The sequence below is a fragment of the Aspergillus fischeri genome, genomic scaffold (genome assembly GCF_000149645.3).
Source record: "Aspergillus fischeri NRRL 181 1099437636264 genomic scaffold, whole genome shotgun sequence".
Taxonomy (NCBI): Eukaryota; Fungi; Ascomycota; class Eurotiomycetes; order Eurotiales; family Aspergillaceae; genus Aspergillus; species Aspergillus fischeri.
In genome coordinates this window covers 676,447-692,897 of record NW_001509762.1, presented here as the reverse complement: position 1 = coordinate 692,897, position 16,451 = coordinate 676,447, and the positions used below count along the sequence as shown (strand labels likewise).

Sequence of the window (16,451 nt, the reverse complement as noted above, 5' to 3'; positions counted from 1 at the left end):
CGCTGTTCTTCTAATGGCTACCTATAAATGAGTACTACTTGGTGCGAGTGAGACCGATAGTCTGGTATCGTAGGCAAAGTAGACATAAAACGGTAACCCCGCTAACTCCGAGGCGATCCCGTCGTTTTGCTAGCTTTTCGATTCCTCCATCAACAGATGCCAAACCCTTATCCTATTCTCCACGAAGACCATCATCCACGAATCTACAGCCTTGCGAACATTCCGAGTAGCATCCTAACCAAGATGGAGGGTCCTAGGAATCGAAAACAGCGACGAGCAGCAGCAGCAGCAACAGCAACATCCGCAGCTTCCACCCCTGACTCCTCGTTCGATCCATCTTCGATCCCCTTAGCCCATCCTCAAAAACCGTCCCCCGACAACGTACTGAGAGGAAAGACGTTGGTGGAACTCATTGCTGAAAGACAAAATGAGATCTTGGGCAAGGAACAGAGGGATACTGCAAAGTCAGGTCCAGAAACGCAATTCATGTCCGTGGATCCGTTATCTGGCAAGATTTCCCAGTTCGACCCTTCAATGCTTTCTAAGGAACAAAGCGATGAGGGCGACCGAGCAGGACCAGCGACCGAGGACTCGCAGATCGAGCCGGACACAACTGACAACGGTGATGATGCACCGATTCCCCCATTAATCGACACGCTCCTACTCTCCGTGCCACTGACGACATTACACCTTACACTGGCCTACCTGGCGGCTCATCAATACGCGGAAACGATCGAGTTGGAAAAGCTCCTGCGCGAGTCTACATTTATTGCATTCCCCATTCTGACGCTACTCGTCCATCTTGCTCATGGACACATCGTATGCATGCATAGAGGGAATACGAAGCAGGAGAAAGTCTCGCTCTTCCCTTGGTCTCAAGACAAGCTCACGCTTTCATTCGTTCGGAAGTTGCTTTTCCCTCCTAATCTGCGGACAATGGCATTTTTACCTGTTGCCGTCCTCCTGGGAACCAAGCTGATGACTATGACCAACGAGGACCCATACTATGCTGTTATGAAGCGAGCTCCTGCCATCGGAACTTTATGGGTCTGGAGCATTCTGGAAATTCCAGTAGGTGCAGCTGCTTTAGGCGCACTGGGGCCGTTGATTTGGGGTGTCTGGTGGAAAGGATACAGTATCTTTTAAACCACAAAGGCCGGAACAATGTCGCACCATCGTTCCCCACGCATTCTACCGCCGCGGTTGGAAAAGAACTGAAGTTCTAGCCCGGTAATTTTACCCTTGAAGAAGCCTGTTGCAATTTCGCTGTCGATTACTCCTTTGGAGTTGCTCATGGCTGGCTTCGATTGCCAGGATCTTCTGGGATGATCCCGGCACGGGCGCATCTCCCATGTCAGGGCGTCAGCAGTCACGTCGACTCTGACCGCAACGGCGATGTGGTACTTTGCATAAGCGAGCTCGTTTCTGCTGGTGCCGCGAAACAATCCCAATTGTTTGAAGACACGGCATACACCCCGCCGAGCTCTAGTTGGACGTTAGCAACAATTACGTTTCACCGCATTCGCGCCCGTATGGAGGTCGGAAATGGCACCAGCATGTACATACATAATGTGAAGGCCGCTCTACTGAAGCACCGCTCGAACTCGAAGCTTAACCAATGTCTACGGTGCAATATGCCACATGCAAGGTTCTTCCCTTCAGTCCTAATGTCACCGTTACGAGGCTGCGGCCCGAAATCAAATATTTGGAGAAGAAGGGTCTGAACATAACTCGCTCAAGACTCCTGCTGGGCAGATCCATCATGACTTCTTAACTCGTCCCATCACAAGATGAGGATAGATCCTCGAGGATTATTCCGACTGCGTATTCGCGCTAATGCTCACTGCTTGAAGCCAGGAAAGCATACGAATGGCGAGAATAACACACTACTGTATAGCACTCAGGGGTGTGCATGTCGTCGAGGGTATAGGACTAGTCTTCCGATCCTGGTCGACTGGATAAGAATCACTACAACGTGCGGCCAACGGGAGTCGCACCGTCACCCGTCCTGACTGGGATGTTCTCGACACAAATGCGGGGAGGTTACCAGCGACATTGGGGTTTGTGAGACTGGCACGTCGCTTGATGTGAGATTGCCGCGACTGGAAAGTTCATTGCGAAGCGAGAGCAGCACATGTTCGTCCAGTTGACCGAAATATTGAAAGCATTGCAACCCGCGGTTGCTGCCCGAGGGGGACCATGCCTTCTGCAGGTGAACGCATGGCTGACCTGGGAGTGCGAACCCCGATACGAAGGATGACCGCGATGGGTTGTCTGTCAGGGCACTTCATCGGGCACCTCATCGGGCATCCAAGGAAATGGCAGTCCTAGCAGAAAATAGCGTCCTTGGTCCCGTCCCGGCGAAAGGTGTATCTATGCTTTTTGAGCTCGATTTCATGAAGTCAGGCAAGTCCAGGACGAGCGGCTATAGCGATTCACACAGAAATATCAAGGCACCACAGCGACGGACTTGTTTGTTCGCTTCTTGGGCTGCATGAATCATTCAGGATATTTGCCAATGCAGTTCGCTCCAAGAGGATGATGCGCTATCCTCGACCTGCCCGTTTGGGCTATTCTTTAACTTGGAGCGAGGGTTCTGGCCGTCCGGTCTCGTGCTGACCAAGGCTGTTAGGTTCTTGAAGGATCAGCGATTTGCTTGACCGGAGGCGCCTTTCAAGCCCCATTTTGCAAAGGATGATCTTCGAGGTCGAGGACGTGGAAGCGTGGCTTGTCCCAGCGCTGTTCACTAGCGAACCAAGGCTACCATGACGTCGATGATGAGGGGTTGACCATTTGTTGTAACCCACATATCCCGTGTTCTATTCATCTGGCCCAACAGGATTGACAATCTACTACGCTATCATCCCAAGTTGCCCGTGGCGCGGGATACTAGATGAGGAGAGGCGGTGACCGCTGCCCAGCGAACCGTGTCTATTGCCGTATCGGGTAACTGGCATATCAGCCGAATGATCGTCACTCATGATCTCGCACACTTTGATGACCAGACCGGATGTCGCGATACAATTGTCCGGCAAAGGCCTGTGATCAACATGGCTACACCAGAATGCTTACATTGACTCAGAGAAATGTATGATTCCAGCTCGATCTCGAAAGATGTCCTAGTACTGGACGGGTGGCTGGTGCGCCTGCGCCATAAGGTGGAGAGTCGGCAAGAACTATTTGCGCTAAAAGTCAATAGTGTGAACGTCAGACACCCATTCAGAATTCAGATCAGACTCAATCCAGAGGAAGAAAAAAGCAAAGAGCTGAGCGGATCGGTCGGCTCAGTTGACATCGTTTCTGGGTCGATCGATAAGCTGTTGCTGTCTAGGAATCTTGACACGGGCTCATGACGATCCTCGGTCAAGTTCCCTCCGCTGTTTATTCGAGTAGATTGATGGTACTTTGTGCCAACTCTAATTACATTCATGAACCTGGTCGTCTGGTTGAGGCATGCGATAAAGGTGTCGATCAATCTATTCCGCTCAGTATGACATTAGGCTGATCATCTCGATCAGATATCACACGATTGGCGTTATATGATCGCACCCAATCGAATGAGCTGACTCGACGTCACGGTGGCAGGAGTTGATCAGCAGTCGTTCTAGGCGTCAATTGCACGATTTTTGGCCAATTTCAAAAAAAAAAAAAAAAACAATGGAAGCGAGAAGAGTCAAAACAGGATGTAGAGGGAAGAGAAGCAAGGGTAGTTCTCCGTACACATGACGGTCTAGTCATGCAGAGAGGCCAAAGAACTCCGTACAATATACCCAAAGCGGCACGGCGAAGTTCGCCGTCGAACCCGTTACTTAATCGTATTGTCTCTCGTGCGGGTGAAAACTAAAGCAATGAATCAAGGTATGCGCTGTAAGCCAGTAGATTTTGTACGACACAAGGACACTATCAAACGAAGGACTGACTCGGTGTTTCGACTTGATCGTGATCTGGATACACTACCTATTGCAATCCATCGAGAATCAGTACTCTGCCAGCCTGATTGGCCATCTCGAGGAAGCATTTCACATGTTGTGTAGCCAAAGTACTATTGTTTGGTTACTCGGGTCATTTCATAATCTGTTTCTTTTGAATTCACCTGGGAATACGATACCTATGCACATGCCTCAATGCCCATAAACCAAGTCCAATATGCTCAAGGCCATGGTCATGCATCGTAACCGTTCATGTCATGTACTGATGCCTGAGGATTGCAAGGAAGTAGGTACCTTGCGTCGTGCATCGCCTTTCACATGCGATTTCGCACTCTGGAGTCTGGAACAAGATTTCGATTTACCAGATTGGGAATTGGGGATTTTGGTGTCGATGGGTCCTCACCGTCATCTTGCCAGGGCAATTTTACTCTACTCTGTGTTTTGTATCGGTGAGCGTGAGCCAAAACTCTACAGTCTACACGGACAATAGTGTTTGCGCACTCTCAGGCCTCGAGTCCTCGAGTCCCTCGACTATGGTAAATAGACTGTATCACACGTACGTGTAACTACGTGAGGGAGGAATTTCCTACCTGACACATGCACGGTGCACGCACTGTGCATAAGCTTATGATGCAAGGGGAGCCCCTACTGCATCTCAACCAGAGTCAACGCTTACGCACCATGTTCGCCAGTGTTTGCAGTAGCTCATCTCGTCCCAGGCGGTGACTGGGTGTACTGAGATTTGCTGCGCCTGCGCCACATCTTGGTCTCCGACTCCGACTCCGGCCAGCCGAGCCGAGATTTGAGTGCAGCACGCCAGGCCCGGATCAACTTGGGAAAAATAAACACACTGGAAGACTAAGGTAAGCGTGCGGGGCCAGAACCAGAACCAGAACCCACAATGACAAATTCTGGTTTTTGGGGACGAGATTCCGGGTTTCATTGGTTGGATATACTTGTTTTTGAATTTGGTTGAGAATTGGAGATACTCCGTAGGTAGATATTGTTCGCTGTCATTTTTATCATCTACTCGCTGTAGGAGTAGTGCGACTGTCCAAGTAACCAGGTACTGTACTCTGTACGTAGGTACGTATATTCATGGAATAAAAAAAACACCAAATCAAAAATCAATCCCATCAGCGCCTGTGCCTATGCCTTATGCCCACGCCTGTTGACCGTAGCCCTGGAAACTGCAAGAAACTGAAAAAAAAAGTGACTGGTACCAACCTTAGGGTGAACTACACGGCCACACGGCCCTTGTGCACCAACCCCAACCCCCCAAGTCCACTAGCGGCTCCCTTGAACCGCGCCAGCAGACTGGATACCATGTCGCGGTACGTGTTCATCTGCGAGAGCTTGAAGCGCTGGATTTTCCCGCTGGCCGTGCGGGGGATTTCCTCGACAAAGACAATCCCCCCGTCTAGCGCCTTGTAGCTGGCCAGTTGACGGCGTGCGAATTGGTAGACTTCTTCCGCTGTCAGCCGATTTGCAGCCGGTCCCTTGGCTCTCACCACGAAGGCGCGGGGCAATTCTGTGCTGCCGTCTTTGGAGGTGACGCCTGTGACGGCGGCGTCTTCGATGCCGGGGTGTTTGAGGAGAACCGCTTCCAGTTCAGCGGGGGCAACTTGCCATCTATTTCCCGATTAGCACTACTAGCCGCACTAAAAGAAGCGAGTAAACCTACCCTCGCACTTTGATGAGTTCCTTGGTTCGTCCGACGATAAAGTACTGCCCGTTCTGGACATAGGCCACATCACCCGTCCGGAACCAGCCATATGCATCTTTGGCGTCGTTGCGGCCCTTGTAGCTCATCAGCACCCCGGCCCCGCGCACATACAGCTCCCCGGGTCGTGACTCCCCCTGCACCACGTTCCCGTCCTGACCGACCAGTCGCACCTCGTATCCAGGTAACAGACGTCCGATACTTCCGGGGCTCCCCTGCTCGCCGTATCGCGTCTGAAACACGACCCCGACCTCGGTCATGCCCCAGAGCTGAGTTGCGCGCGCGTGCGGGTGCAGCAGCCGCTGGAATTGCTCCATCGAGGGGCCGTCGATGGGCGCACCCGCCACACCGACGTACCGCAGCGTGCCCATGTAATCTGCGATCGGGGGAGCACTGCGATTGAAAACGTGGATCATGGCGGGGACCATATAGGTCTCCGTGATCTGGTAGTGGTAGATGGCGGCGACATACTGGGTCAGCTCGAAGCGCGGGAGGACGAAGAGCGGCTGGCCGTAGCGGATGGGGAAGATGTGCGTCCAGAGCGACCCGAACAGATGGAACATCGGCAGAGAGATGAGCCGTGTAACTACGTAGGGGACATCATAGTTGATGCTGAGGTGATGTGATACGATTGCGTGATGCGAAAGCAGGGCTCCCTTGGGCAGGCCGCCCGTCCCGCTGGTGGAGAACATGGCGGCCGGCGTCGACTTTGCGATCGCCGGGTCATTGAATCGCACCCAGTCGTTCTCCCCATAGCTGAGCAGTTGCGCGAAATTCAGATACACAGCGTCGTTTTCAGGAATCAAGGCCAGCGGGCCCGACAAAAGCAATTGGGCAATATGGTTGGGAGCGTATTCATCCAGCAAACACACCTGGCTCGAGAGCATTCCACGGGCGGCGGAGACGCTGAGAACGTTGGGGAGCGCATCGCGCGACGTAATGATCAGCTTCGGATCTGCCAATTGCAGGATATGCTCGAGTTCTTGAGGTTGGCTGCGAGAATTGGAGCCCATGAACACACCGCCAGCGCCGATGATAGCAAAAAACAGTGCGGGGTATATGATCTGCATGCACGAGAAATCATTAGTACATTAGTCCGCTGCAAAAGAATGCAGAAAGAACAAAAGCTAAAGCTCCAACAAGTTACAAAACCGGAAGGAGGCGCAAAACTCGGTGAGAAAAGCAGAGCAGAGTGGGTTTGCAGGACTCCGTACAGAATTTCCCAAATGGACCAATACGCAGTCTCCGCGCTGCACATGATGAGCCTTGAGTCCGGCTATGAGTGTTCTGACCAGCAGCCGAAACTGACTGGCATTGAGTGAACGCGAGGGGTCTTGGGCGTCTATGAAGATCGGTCGTCGCTGGTCATACTGGTTGGGGCCGTCGAAGCAAAAGGTCAACAAGTCGGTGTATACATGGTGAGCCTCAGGACTGGGACTGCTTGGACTGCGAGCTCCTGGCCCGGCAATTGCCGATGATCTTTCCCAGAGTCCCATTCTTCAAAGTATTTGACAAGGAAAAGCAAAAGGAGGAGGAGAAATAAATGTATAGGAGCTACTCCGTAGTAGGTGGTGAATCTGGGCGTCCCTTCGCTCGTAGTAGGGCCGGCGAAGCAAGTCTGATGAAGATGCGAAGAAAAATCTATCCTTTTGCTCCATGGGGAGACGCAGTGATAAATAGCCTGCCATTTGCATTTTGAATCTTCTATTTCAAATCTTTAGGTAGTTATCACGACGAAGTGATCCTATGCGATAATTCCAATTTCGTAGACGCGAGATCTCCATGATTTGGAATTGCCAGCAGGCGTGGCGCAAACCCCCAAACACCGTCGGTATCAGCCTCGATCTTAGTCTAAAACAATCGAAATTAGATTGATAATCCCGGCTCCGGATTAGAATAATCAAATCACCTGGACGAGACTTTCCAGATCAGCGCCTCGCTGATCGTCCTCGCCTGACGCTTGTGAGAAGCTGTAGCGAATGAACACACTCTGTTCAGCATTCAGATCGGAGCGGGGTGGGTCGGTAAAAAGGAAAAAAAAAGAAGTCATAGAGTAATAGATATCTGGACTAATGTCTGTTCTTGGTAGTTACTACTATAGTCCAGTCGTCGTAGTGTTGTTATTCAGACGAACATGTTCAGACCCAGCTGGAGTTGTTCTGGGATCGTCCTGTGACTCCATAACTTTATCGAGCCAATCTCTGCGCACGAGTGGCCTCTTTCTCCCCCCCATCTCACATCAACTCCATCACTCCATCACTCCAGCAACTTCATCTTCATCTAATCGACTCCAATTACCCTTTCAGCCGGTCCGTCACCGTCATTTCTTTGCATTCTGCCAATCTCTTGTATCCACTTTTTTCTTGCTGTATTCCCTGTCCTTAGTGTCCTTAGTCCACAAGTCCCTCCCTTCTCCAGCTGAACCCCCAACGCTATCTCGGTCTTCTCCTCCCCGTTCTGGAATCCTTAGTAGTTGACCTCGGCTGCGTCTACCAGTCATACCATCGCTCTTGTTGAGCCTTGGGAAACTACTCCGTAGCTGCAGAAAGCCATCAAGGGATGATCTACATTCCACAGGACACCCCTCCCACGCCATGCTCGTTCAGATCCGTGATCCATGTCAGCCTGACGTCCGGTCGATCAGATCCCGGATATCCGTGCAGGATCTGCTCGCACTGAGTCTCGATGTGGATAGACGGCTCAACAAAGTGACTTTGGCTCGTTCCAAATTCGTGCCACTATCACCGTACCCACCACCCACGGGCTACAACCCACCGCTATACCCAGCCCGACCAGCCAGCCCGCCCATTGGGAATGTGATGAAGTGGTTCCACCAATGTCTCTCTGCCAGTGATCTTTGGAGTAAGCATCTGTGCGCTGAGATCCGCAAGTTCGCGTATTTGACGAACCTGTCAAGGGATCTGCAAGATCCTGCGTCGCCTGGCAACTCCGCCTGTCCGATCAGCGGTTCGAATCCATTATCTTGGTAATTTCTGATCCTTGAACGGGCTTGACCGGTGGACCATGCGAACGCCACTGATACTCACGTTCCTTACTGGCGCCCTGTTTTCTGACCAGGATTCTTCATGCAACCTTGACCGGGCTGCATGAGCCACTCAAGTCTGATATCTCTCTTCCTAAGCTGCGCCTGATGCAGCCCGCAGTTCACCCAATTCGTCACCAGATGGGTCGGGTTCCCCTCTCTGTGCCATTGTCATTGGTTCCCTGATATACCACTTTTGGGAAAAGAGGAGCTGAGGCAAGGGCGTCGTGATGCCGCCTTGGGCTGCCCATTGGTACAGCCCTTGGAGGTGACTAGTGATGCGGAACGGAGCTCCGTACGGTGGTATCACATCCTCAGACCATAGTGGATGGCGAAAAAAAAAGTTCAGTCTCTCGACGGAAGCTTGCCGAGGTCCATGCATGCGGCACAGTGCCGTAGCGGATGTCACGAACTTTACGAATGGTCTAGAGACTATTCGATTGTCTAATGTAGGCGCACAGTTCGGGCAATGGCCCCATCTGGGTAGATGTCATCGCGAGTCAGGACTCAAAAGGCGCAGGGTGCCGTCATACTACCGTGTGTGTTGCTATCAAGTGTGGCCTTCACTGTTCATACCTCTATACCACCGGTGCTGGCATCCTCTGCATCCTTCCATCCATGTCTTCATTTCACACAAGCAACATGTCGTTGTCAGAGAAGAGTGAAATCTCAATACCTCCCCCTGCCAAGTGCAGGTCCCACTCATCAAACCCCAGCAACGTCACACTGGTCGACGTCGAGAAGGAGATTGCCAAAATCCTCGCCGAGAAAAATGCCTCGTCGAAGGAAGTTGACCTCGAAGCGCAGGGCGGTGCCCGCAAGAAGAGACACGCCTTCATCTCGTCCATCCGATACACCGCACTCGACATCTACCGGCGTCTCTTCTCCCTAGTTTTCCTCGCCAACCTGGCTGTCTTCATTGCCGTCATGACAGCAGACCGAAAGCTGCTGGCCCTTGTGAACGCCACGGCGGCCAACGTGCTTGCCTGTGGCCTGGCCCGGCAGCCGCTGGTGGTCAATGCCATTTTTGTCATTGTCTGCTCGATTCCGCGGTCCGCGCCGTTGCGGCTGCGCCGCATCGCGGCCAAAGTGTACCACTATGGCGGGGTCCACAGTGGGTGCGGCATCGCTTCCTTCCTCTGGTATGCAGGCTTCGTGGGCCTGATGTCGAAGGAGTACTGGTCTCCAGCCGGTGAAGCGGGCAACGCCGCCTTCTCAATCCTGCCTGTGGTCCTCTCCTACATCATCCTAGCCTTACTGCTCGCCATCATCCTCGTCGCCCACCCGGCCTTCCGCATGAAGAAGCACGACTATTTCGAGCTTACGCATCGCTTCTCCGCTTGGGTCGTGGTGGTCCTCTTCGTCATCCTCCTGCTCGTCTTTTCCGGCGAGGCCAGTCGCGCTGCCAACCAACCTCTGGGGACCTTCCTTCTCCATCTCCCAGCTTTCTGGTTTCTCGTGATTACCGTCCTCGCTATCATCCACCCGTGGCTTCTCCTCCGCAAAGTTCCCGTCGTTGGGGAAACTCTTTCCCCGCACGCGGTCAGGCTGCACATGAACCACACAAGCACCACCTTCGGCAAGGGCATCCAGCTAGCCACGCACCCCTTGCAAGACTGGCACGGCTTTGCCACCTTCCCTGATCCCGACGGAGCGAGCTTCTCATGCCTGGTCTCAAGAGCAGGCGACTGGACCAGCGCCCGCATAAAATGCCCCCCAAAGCACCTCTGGAAACGCGGTGTTCTCATCTACGGCTTCGCTTACGCCATGCGGGTCTTCAAGCGTGTTATCGTCGTCACAACGGGCTCAGGCATCGGTCCCTGCCTCTCTTTCCTTGGCGATGAAAATCGTCCCGCTCTTCGGGTGGTATGGCAAACCCGTTCCCCCCTCAGAACATACGGCCGGGATGTCTTCAACCTCGTAAAGAAGCTGGATGACGACCCTGTGATCATCGAGACAAATCAATCCGGGAGAGTAGATATGCTCCCCATCATCCGGAGGTTATACACTGAATTCGAAGCCGAGGCCGTCTGCGTCATCAGCAACCCCGTCGTCACGAAAAGGGTTGTCTTCGACTTGGAAAGCGGGGGGATACCCGCCTTTGGGCCTATTTTCGATTCATGATGAATCGTCGTTCCTGTTGCTTGTATCAATTGCTTGTTATCAACCGATGTTTTTCTGTTTAGTGCATAGGCGTACGCATGGAGTTTAGGATGGTATGGAAAACCTGAGGCTTGCTTTGGCTGCTGTTATATAGCAAATGCAGATATCGGATCGGATGTTCCTGGCTTAGGGTCAGCTCACCTGACTATTGAATATATGAATATCGATGGTTACATTGGACATACAAACTTGGATCATCCGGTAGTTTCACTGCGTGCAGTACCTTTATCCTTCAGGCAGACATAGTCCCAACGTGGATAGCTGTAAGGGTTACCGATCTGCAATTCCCCGGATCAAAGGAGGTGATACAGCCAAGTTATGGGATGTATTCGATCGTTTACATCTTACTTGGTGTTTACCTGTAGTTCATGGGCATTTGGACTTCGAGCAGGACTGCCATATCTGCAGCATACATCGCGCTACTGTTGTTCATCCCTACAGAACTTACCGAAACCTACAAGCACAGAGAAACCGTAGCAAGAAAGCTTAGAGCAATAGATTAGATTATGTACATGTGCACGTGGTCGTCATGATAGTTGAAAAAGACAGAAAAGAGCAAACGCCAAATCAGACGTGGGTATCATGGGAATCCATCGATGAAACTTTTTTTTTGTCGCCAAACCACCAATAGTAGGCATGCCACATAGGGCCATTAAGATATAAGAAAGAGCGTCATAACGCAAGTATTGCTCGAAACTCCTTTTCCCGTTGTATTGTATTGGTTTGCCCTTTTCCTTCATGAAGGAATCAAAGTAAATCATTCCGTTCGTAAGTGTTCGTAACGTCATGAGGATGAATGGACCGATAATGGATCCATGAGAATTTAGCAAGGACGGCAGATCAGAATGAGACGTTCAATGTTCGGATGCATGGGAATCAGCAGATAAACCGCGGCTTCGGCTTCCTGACTCCATTGGCTCTGCAGTCAGGTCTTCGGTGGTGAGTCGACTCCGCCCGCGGACGGAACCAGCTGAGTCGCTGTCCAGATGCAGAGACTCCATCCGTTCCAGCTCTTCATAATCTGGAAGGGAGAGAGGGGATCCACTATAGTCCTCCATGATGCTGTTACCATCGAGCATAGTGTATCCAGGAGGGCTTGCCGGCACGTCCTCGTACACAGGAGGCATCTCCTCATCCCAGCTGATGCCAAGCCCGCTTCTTTCAGTGACGTGCAAGTGGAACTGCATACGGAGCACCCGTGCGGCGCCAGTAGGTGTGATCGAGCGTGTGTTGCGGTTGGGGCAGAACTCCTCAGCGACGATCAACTCGATCACCAGGTTGTGCTTGACCTCAAGGCCATTGGGAACCTCCAGGTCACACACTGGGTTGCAGGTAGGGTTGATGCTGGCTTCAAACTGCATGCTGATCTCGCCGCCAGCGGTGTCGAAATCCGTCTTCCAACCGTCCTTCTCTTCGTTGTGACCGATAATGCGAGTCTCTTGGTGCAGGACACCCTTTCCTTCGCCACCGATCTTGTGAGCGTGCTTGGGGCAGGCTGTAGAGACAACCTTCTGATGCTCTTCAATGCGCCACATCATTTTGCGCAAACGCCAACGGGTTTGGGTCTCTTCGCCCTTATCCACGACACCACTCAATGTCATCTGAACTGGGAACGTGCCAATGGGATGAACGACAGACGGAAGCACGATACGGCCGGTGAGGTTTGTCGGCGGGAAGATGCGGATGGATGACTTGTCGTTGCCCGGGAGTATGGCGCGCTTGATGTGCAACGGCATTCTGTAGGTGTACTCCTCGCCGTTGGTGTCGTGCGCGAGCGCACAAAGGTAGTACTCCACCTGACCCAGCGACCCATTGCAGGAAGCAGGCAAGTGACCGGGGAACAGATAGCTGAAGGGGAAATCATGCTCCCCGTGCTTGAGAGTGAGCGATTCTGTGAGGAAGTTCCAGCTGGTCAATTCCTCGGTCCGTGATGCGCAGTTGGGGCATTCCCGCGACACAGGCTTCTTGGTAGTGATCTTGGTGAGCAGCTTCATATCGAACTTGTCCAGGGTGACTGTGTTGGCTTGCTCTGAGACTATGATCCTCAAACGTCCAGAAAATAACGCGCCAGTCGAGTTTGCAGGGGTTCCGTAACAGACCAGGGGTGGAGATTCGACGATGACGTCCAGCTTGGCGGCAGCGGCGGTGATATCCTCCTTGCCGGAACGCTCCTTTGAGCGCGCTGATCTACCATGACTGCGCTTCTTCTCCTTGCTGTGGTCTCTGTGAGGGTGAATCAGGTGGTCCATGTTAAAGGACAGGCGACGCTCTGGAGACCTCGCTCGATCAGTGTGCGCATGGGGCTTCTTGGGAGCCACGGTAGAGGTAGTAACCTCGTTGACGGATGAGGTTGAGGAGGAATTCGAGTGTGAGAGGAGAGAGGAATGGAGAGCAGCGGGTCGAACAAAACTGGAAAGGAGACGGCCAGGCATGGTGACTCGTTCTCTGCTGATTTAGACCAGCTGAAGGGAGGTAGTGTCGACAGGCAGGAAGATGCGCCTACACTGGAGATCAAGCCCAGACTTTGGAAGGTCGTGCTGTTGCAGTGCTGTTACTACTGGTCTGTGATATCAACTCAGGATTCAGTTTGTGGAAGTTGAGAGGCGAGGATGGCAATCCACAACATGACAACTATTGCAATTGAACTATAGCTTGTATGATGGCTTGGGAGTGTGAGGGATGTATGAAGTGAGAGGCAAGAGTAGTAGAGCAACAATAGAAGACGAGGATAGTGGGCGAGCAGGTCCCTTTGAATGAAAGCAGACAACCTTGATTTAATTAGCTCGGAGTCAGAAAATGGATATACAACCCTTTCTATTAAGATTTTTCTAGGAGGTTCCCACTTTGCATGTAACAACAGGTACCATAAATTGCATTGTGACGCCTTTTTTTCTGAATTTTCTATTTTTTTCTGGACGGGCCCCTCTCATGTCTCCGTCACATCGCCCAAGGAAGGCACAATCTAGTGGGTCGCGGGAGAAAAAAGCGTCATTGTGGAGCTTACCGTACGCTTTACCATACGTGACAATATTACAGTACCGCCATTTTCGTTGAGCTAAAAAAAAGTTTATTGTCTCAGGGCCGCAAGTTTGACTTGTGGCCTGAGGCTTTCCACTTCAGTAGTAGTAAGTGGTGTGGTCGGTGACCCAGATGATTACATCACGAACGTGTCTAGATGTTTACTATTATTATTCTACTATATGTCTTACTCATAGCGGCACCGTTTTCAGCATATTCAAGGTTGATCGAGTTCCACGGAGAATCTCTAACAATCATCAGGGAATCCTCTTAACGCAACTTCTTCCGCTTGTAAAGTTCATCAGTATCCTTGATCGTCACTCTCGGACTGCGTCTAGGCTCTATGTAGCGGATGACTTGTAAACACAAAGATCGGTGATCCATTGTCTCGCATCTCCCATGTGACTCCAATATCCAACCATACGCTCAAATCATTGGTATATATTGTCCCTAGCCAAGGTACATACCCCACAATCTGCAACGACACCATGAATGCAGATCCTATGGTGCGTCGGGGAATTCATGGATGGTTTCCACGCTACGATCATGTCTGCAGAGTAAACATAGCAGACAAAGTCCCATGCGTAATGAGTCACAATGCGTTGATGGGCTGGCGGTTATCAAACCGGGAATACCGTCAAGTGGCTTCCTTTTTCCGCTAGACTAAGTACGTGAGTCGGGAGCCGGACCCATGGTAGATCTTGATAACCTTGTGGAAGACTACGCGTATGAGGATACTTCTCTAGACAGAGGGACTATGAAGGTACTCAAAGCAATATACAATTGTCATAGCTGAACCAAAGGTGCAATGGCTGAGTCAGGACGGTCTAGACATCGATGCTGAACGATTTCCAACACAATTGGTCCAGTATGTGTCTGGAATCAGAACTGCCACGACAACAAACACGCAAGTCGTCGAGGCGCAATATGAACAGCTACCTGCTCTGGATCCTTTGGACTAACCACAAATTGACAACACAAAGAGAAACATATGACTCCTGACGATGTGCTTTGTAGCAGGCCGATTATCCGTCCACCAGGCCCGAATAGACCGAATCCAAGCCAAAGTGTATGCGCCTGACCAGGGGAGCTTTTTTAGCACAGCAGAAATGTAATGGTGAAGGTCAGCTGCCCGTCATCGAACCATCACGTGGCGTCATTCAGTGCTCTGGCGGATTCTCGAGGCTGAGTCTTGTACCAAAGTGAGAGGTACAGAGGAATAGGAGTAGCTTAGTTTGGGCTAGTTTGGGCTCCGGAGGCGGTCTAGCGTAAGATTTCCTCTTACCTGCGATGACCGGCAACAATACACCGGATTACAATACAATACAGCTCGACAAGGCGTAACGCTAGTTGGAGATCCTCTGGGATTGCGCACCAAAGAGGGGCAACATCCAGAGAACGCAGCTAGACGAATCTACGTGAGCTAGACCGCGTTAAGCTTAGCGCCCAAGAAAAATTGAAAAATTTTTTACAGAATTTTCCTTGCGCTTGGGAACGGCTCGGTGAGGTTCCACATCTTTCCAGTTCTAGAAACCAGAGGTCCAAAGGGAGAATTAGAAACGAGTGGCCCAATTCCAGAGAAATAGAGTGGAAGAAGTCTCCAGATCATGGATGGGCGATGTTTTGTTTCTACTACAGAGTACTATTGTCACTTCTCCTTGTAACATCCATTCTAGGCTAAGTGTCTGATATACCACCGATGTCCGCGGAGGTCCAAATCGGATTTCCCCGCACTGTATGCAATTCAAGATTTTGCGGGGGATCGCGTCATCTGTGTTTTCTTTGCTTTTCTCAGCTTCTTACTAGGGCGCGGACACTAACCCATCATTCTGTTATCATCTTTCCACATTGTCTGGTGAGTTGGGATCGAAACCGATTCTCAGATTCATCAGAGAATGATTTTTTGAAGATATCAAAAGTCAATCACAGGCTTGGGTCTAGACAACCTAGCTGTCAAGAGTCAAGACCTGCTCTGTGCGCTGTCCGTCTGCAAGGGAAAACTCTTCCCTGACGAATGGCCGTGCATCGCGGCCATACCAATTACCTAACAGATTCCTCTTCACCATTCCCATTGGAAGTCATCCTCCTTCTCGGTCGAATTTTACTGTCAATAATCAGGGTTTATGACTCAAAATCAAAGAAGATCTGCTTTGTTTCATCTGCATTCCGGCTAAACAATTGCTGAAGGGCTGACTGATGACTCGTCCCGAGTCCCCAAAACTTGAAGTCGGCTCAGGATCTTCGTTCCGAGTGATACCATCATAGCCGACTCGATCATGCCATCTAGTCGGATTGCTCACGGCAATGAGATTCATAACGTCGGGGCTGATCTACTCTACCATTATTGATGCCGATGCTGAATCTAGTCATTGTAGTGCGTTTACTAACTGTTATAGTCAAAGTCCGATGGAGATATTATATGGAGTCCCCTCCGGCGCGGGAGTTGCCCTTTCTGGAAGTCGAGAGTGACAGCTAGGACTGAGGCATATTGCCATTATGGGTCTGAGACTTCAAGTGATACCATACAATTAGTTGCTTATTCTGATACAAATGCCATCAAATCATAACCACTTTA

General features: G+C 51.3%; 4 protein-coding genes across 4 annotated transcripts, besides 1 other annotated feature; 2 read left to right on the top strand and 2 right to left on the bottom strand.

Moving 5' to 3' along the window:
* Nucleotides 1–243: 243 nt before the first annotated feature.
* On the top strand, nucleotides 244–1,146 carry NFIA_074700 (uncharacterized protein; the record flags this gene model as incomplete). The annotated part of the gene is made up of 1 exon (XM_001259446.1): nucleotides 244–1,146. One exon carries the CDS (start codon nucleotides 244–246, stop codon nucleotides 1,144–1,146), a length of 903 nt encoding a protein of 300 aa, XP_001259447.1.
* Nucleotides 276–308: a microsatellite.
* A 4,021-nt stretch (nucleotides 1,147–5,167) lies between the features above and the next one.
* afeA (adenylate-forming enzyme AfeA) lies at nucleotides 5,168–7,148 on the bottom strand (the record flags this gene model as incomplete). The annotated part of the gene is made up of 3 exons (XM_001259445.1): nucleotides 5,168–5,561; nucleotides 5,614–6,716; nucleotides 6,891–7,148. 3 exons carry the CDS (start codon nucleotides 7,146–7,148, stop codon nucleotides 5,168–5,170), a joined length of 1,755 nt encoding a protein of 584 aa, XP_001259446.1.
* A 2,189-nt stretch (nucleotides 7,149–9,337) lies between these two features.
* On the top strand, nucleotides 9,338–10,819 carry NFIA_074680 (integral membrane protein TmpA; the record flags this gene model as incomplete). The annotated part of the gene is made up of 1 exon (XM_001259444.1): nucleotides 9,338–10,819. One exon carries the CDS (start codon nucleotides 9,338–9,340, stop codon nucleotides 10,817–10,819), a length of 1,482 nt encoding a protein of 493 aa, XP_001259445.1.
* An 893-nt stretch (nucleotides 10,820–11,712) lies between these two features.
* Nucleotides 11,713–13,290, bottom strand: NFIA_074670 (alpha-arrestin; the record flags this gene model as incomplete). Its single annotated transcript, XM_001259443.1, has 1 exon — nucleotides 11,713–13,290. One exon carries the CDS (start codon nucleotides 13,288–13,290, stop codon nucleotides 11,713–11,715), a length of 1,578 nt encoding a protein of 525 aa, XP_001259444.1.
* Between the last annotated feature and the right edge of the window lie 3,161 nt (nucleotides 13,291–16,451).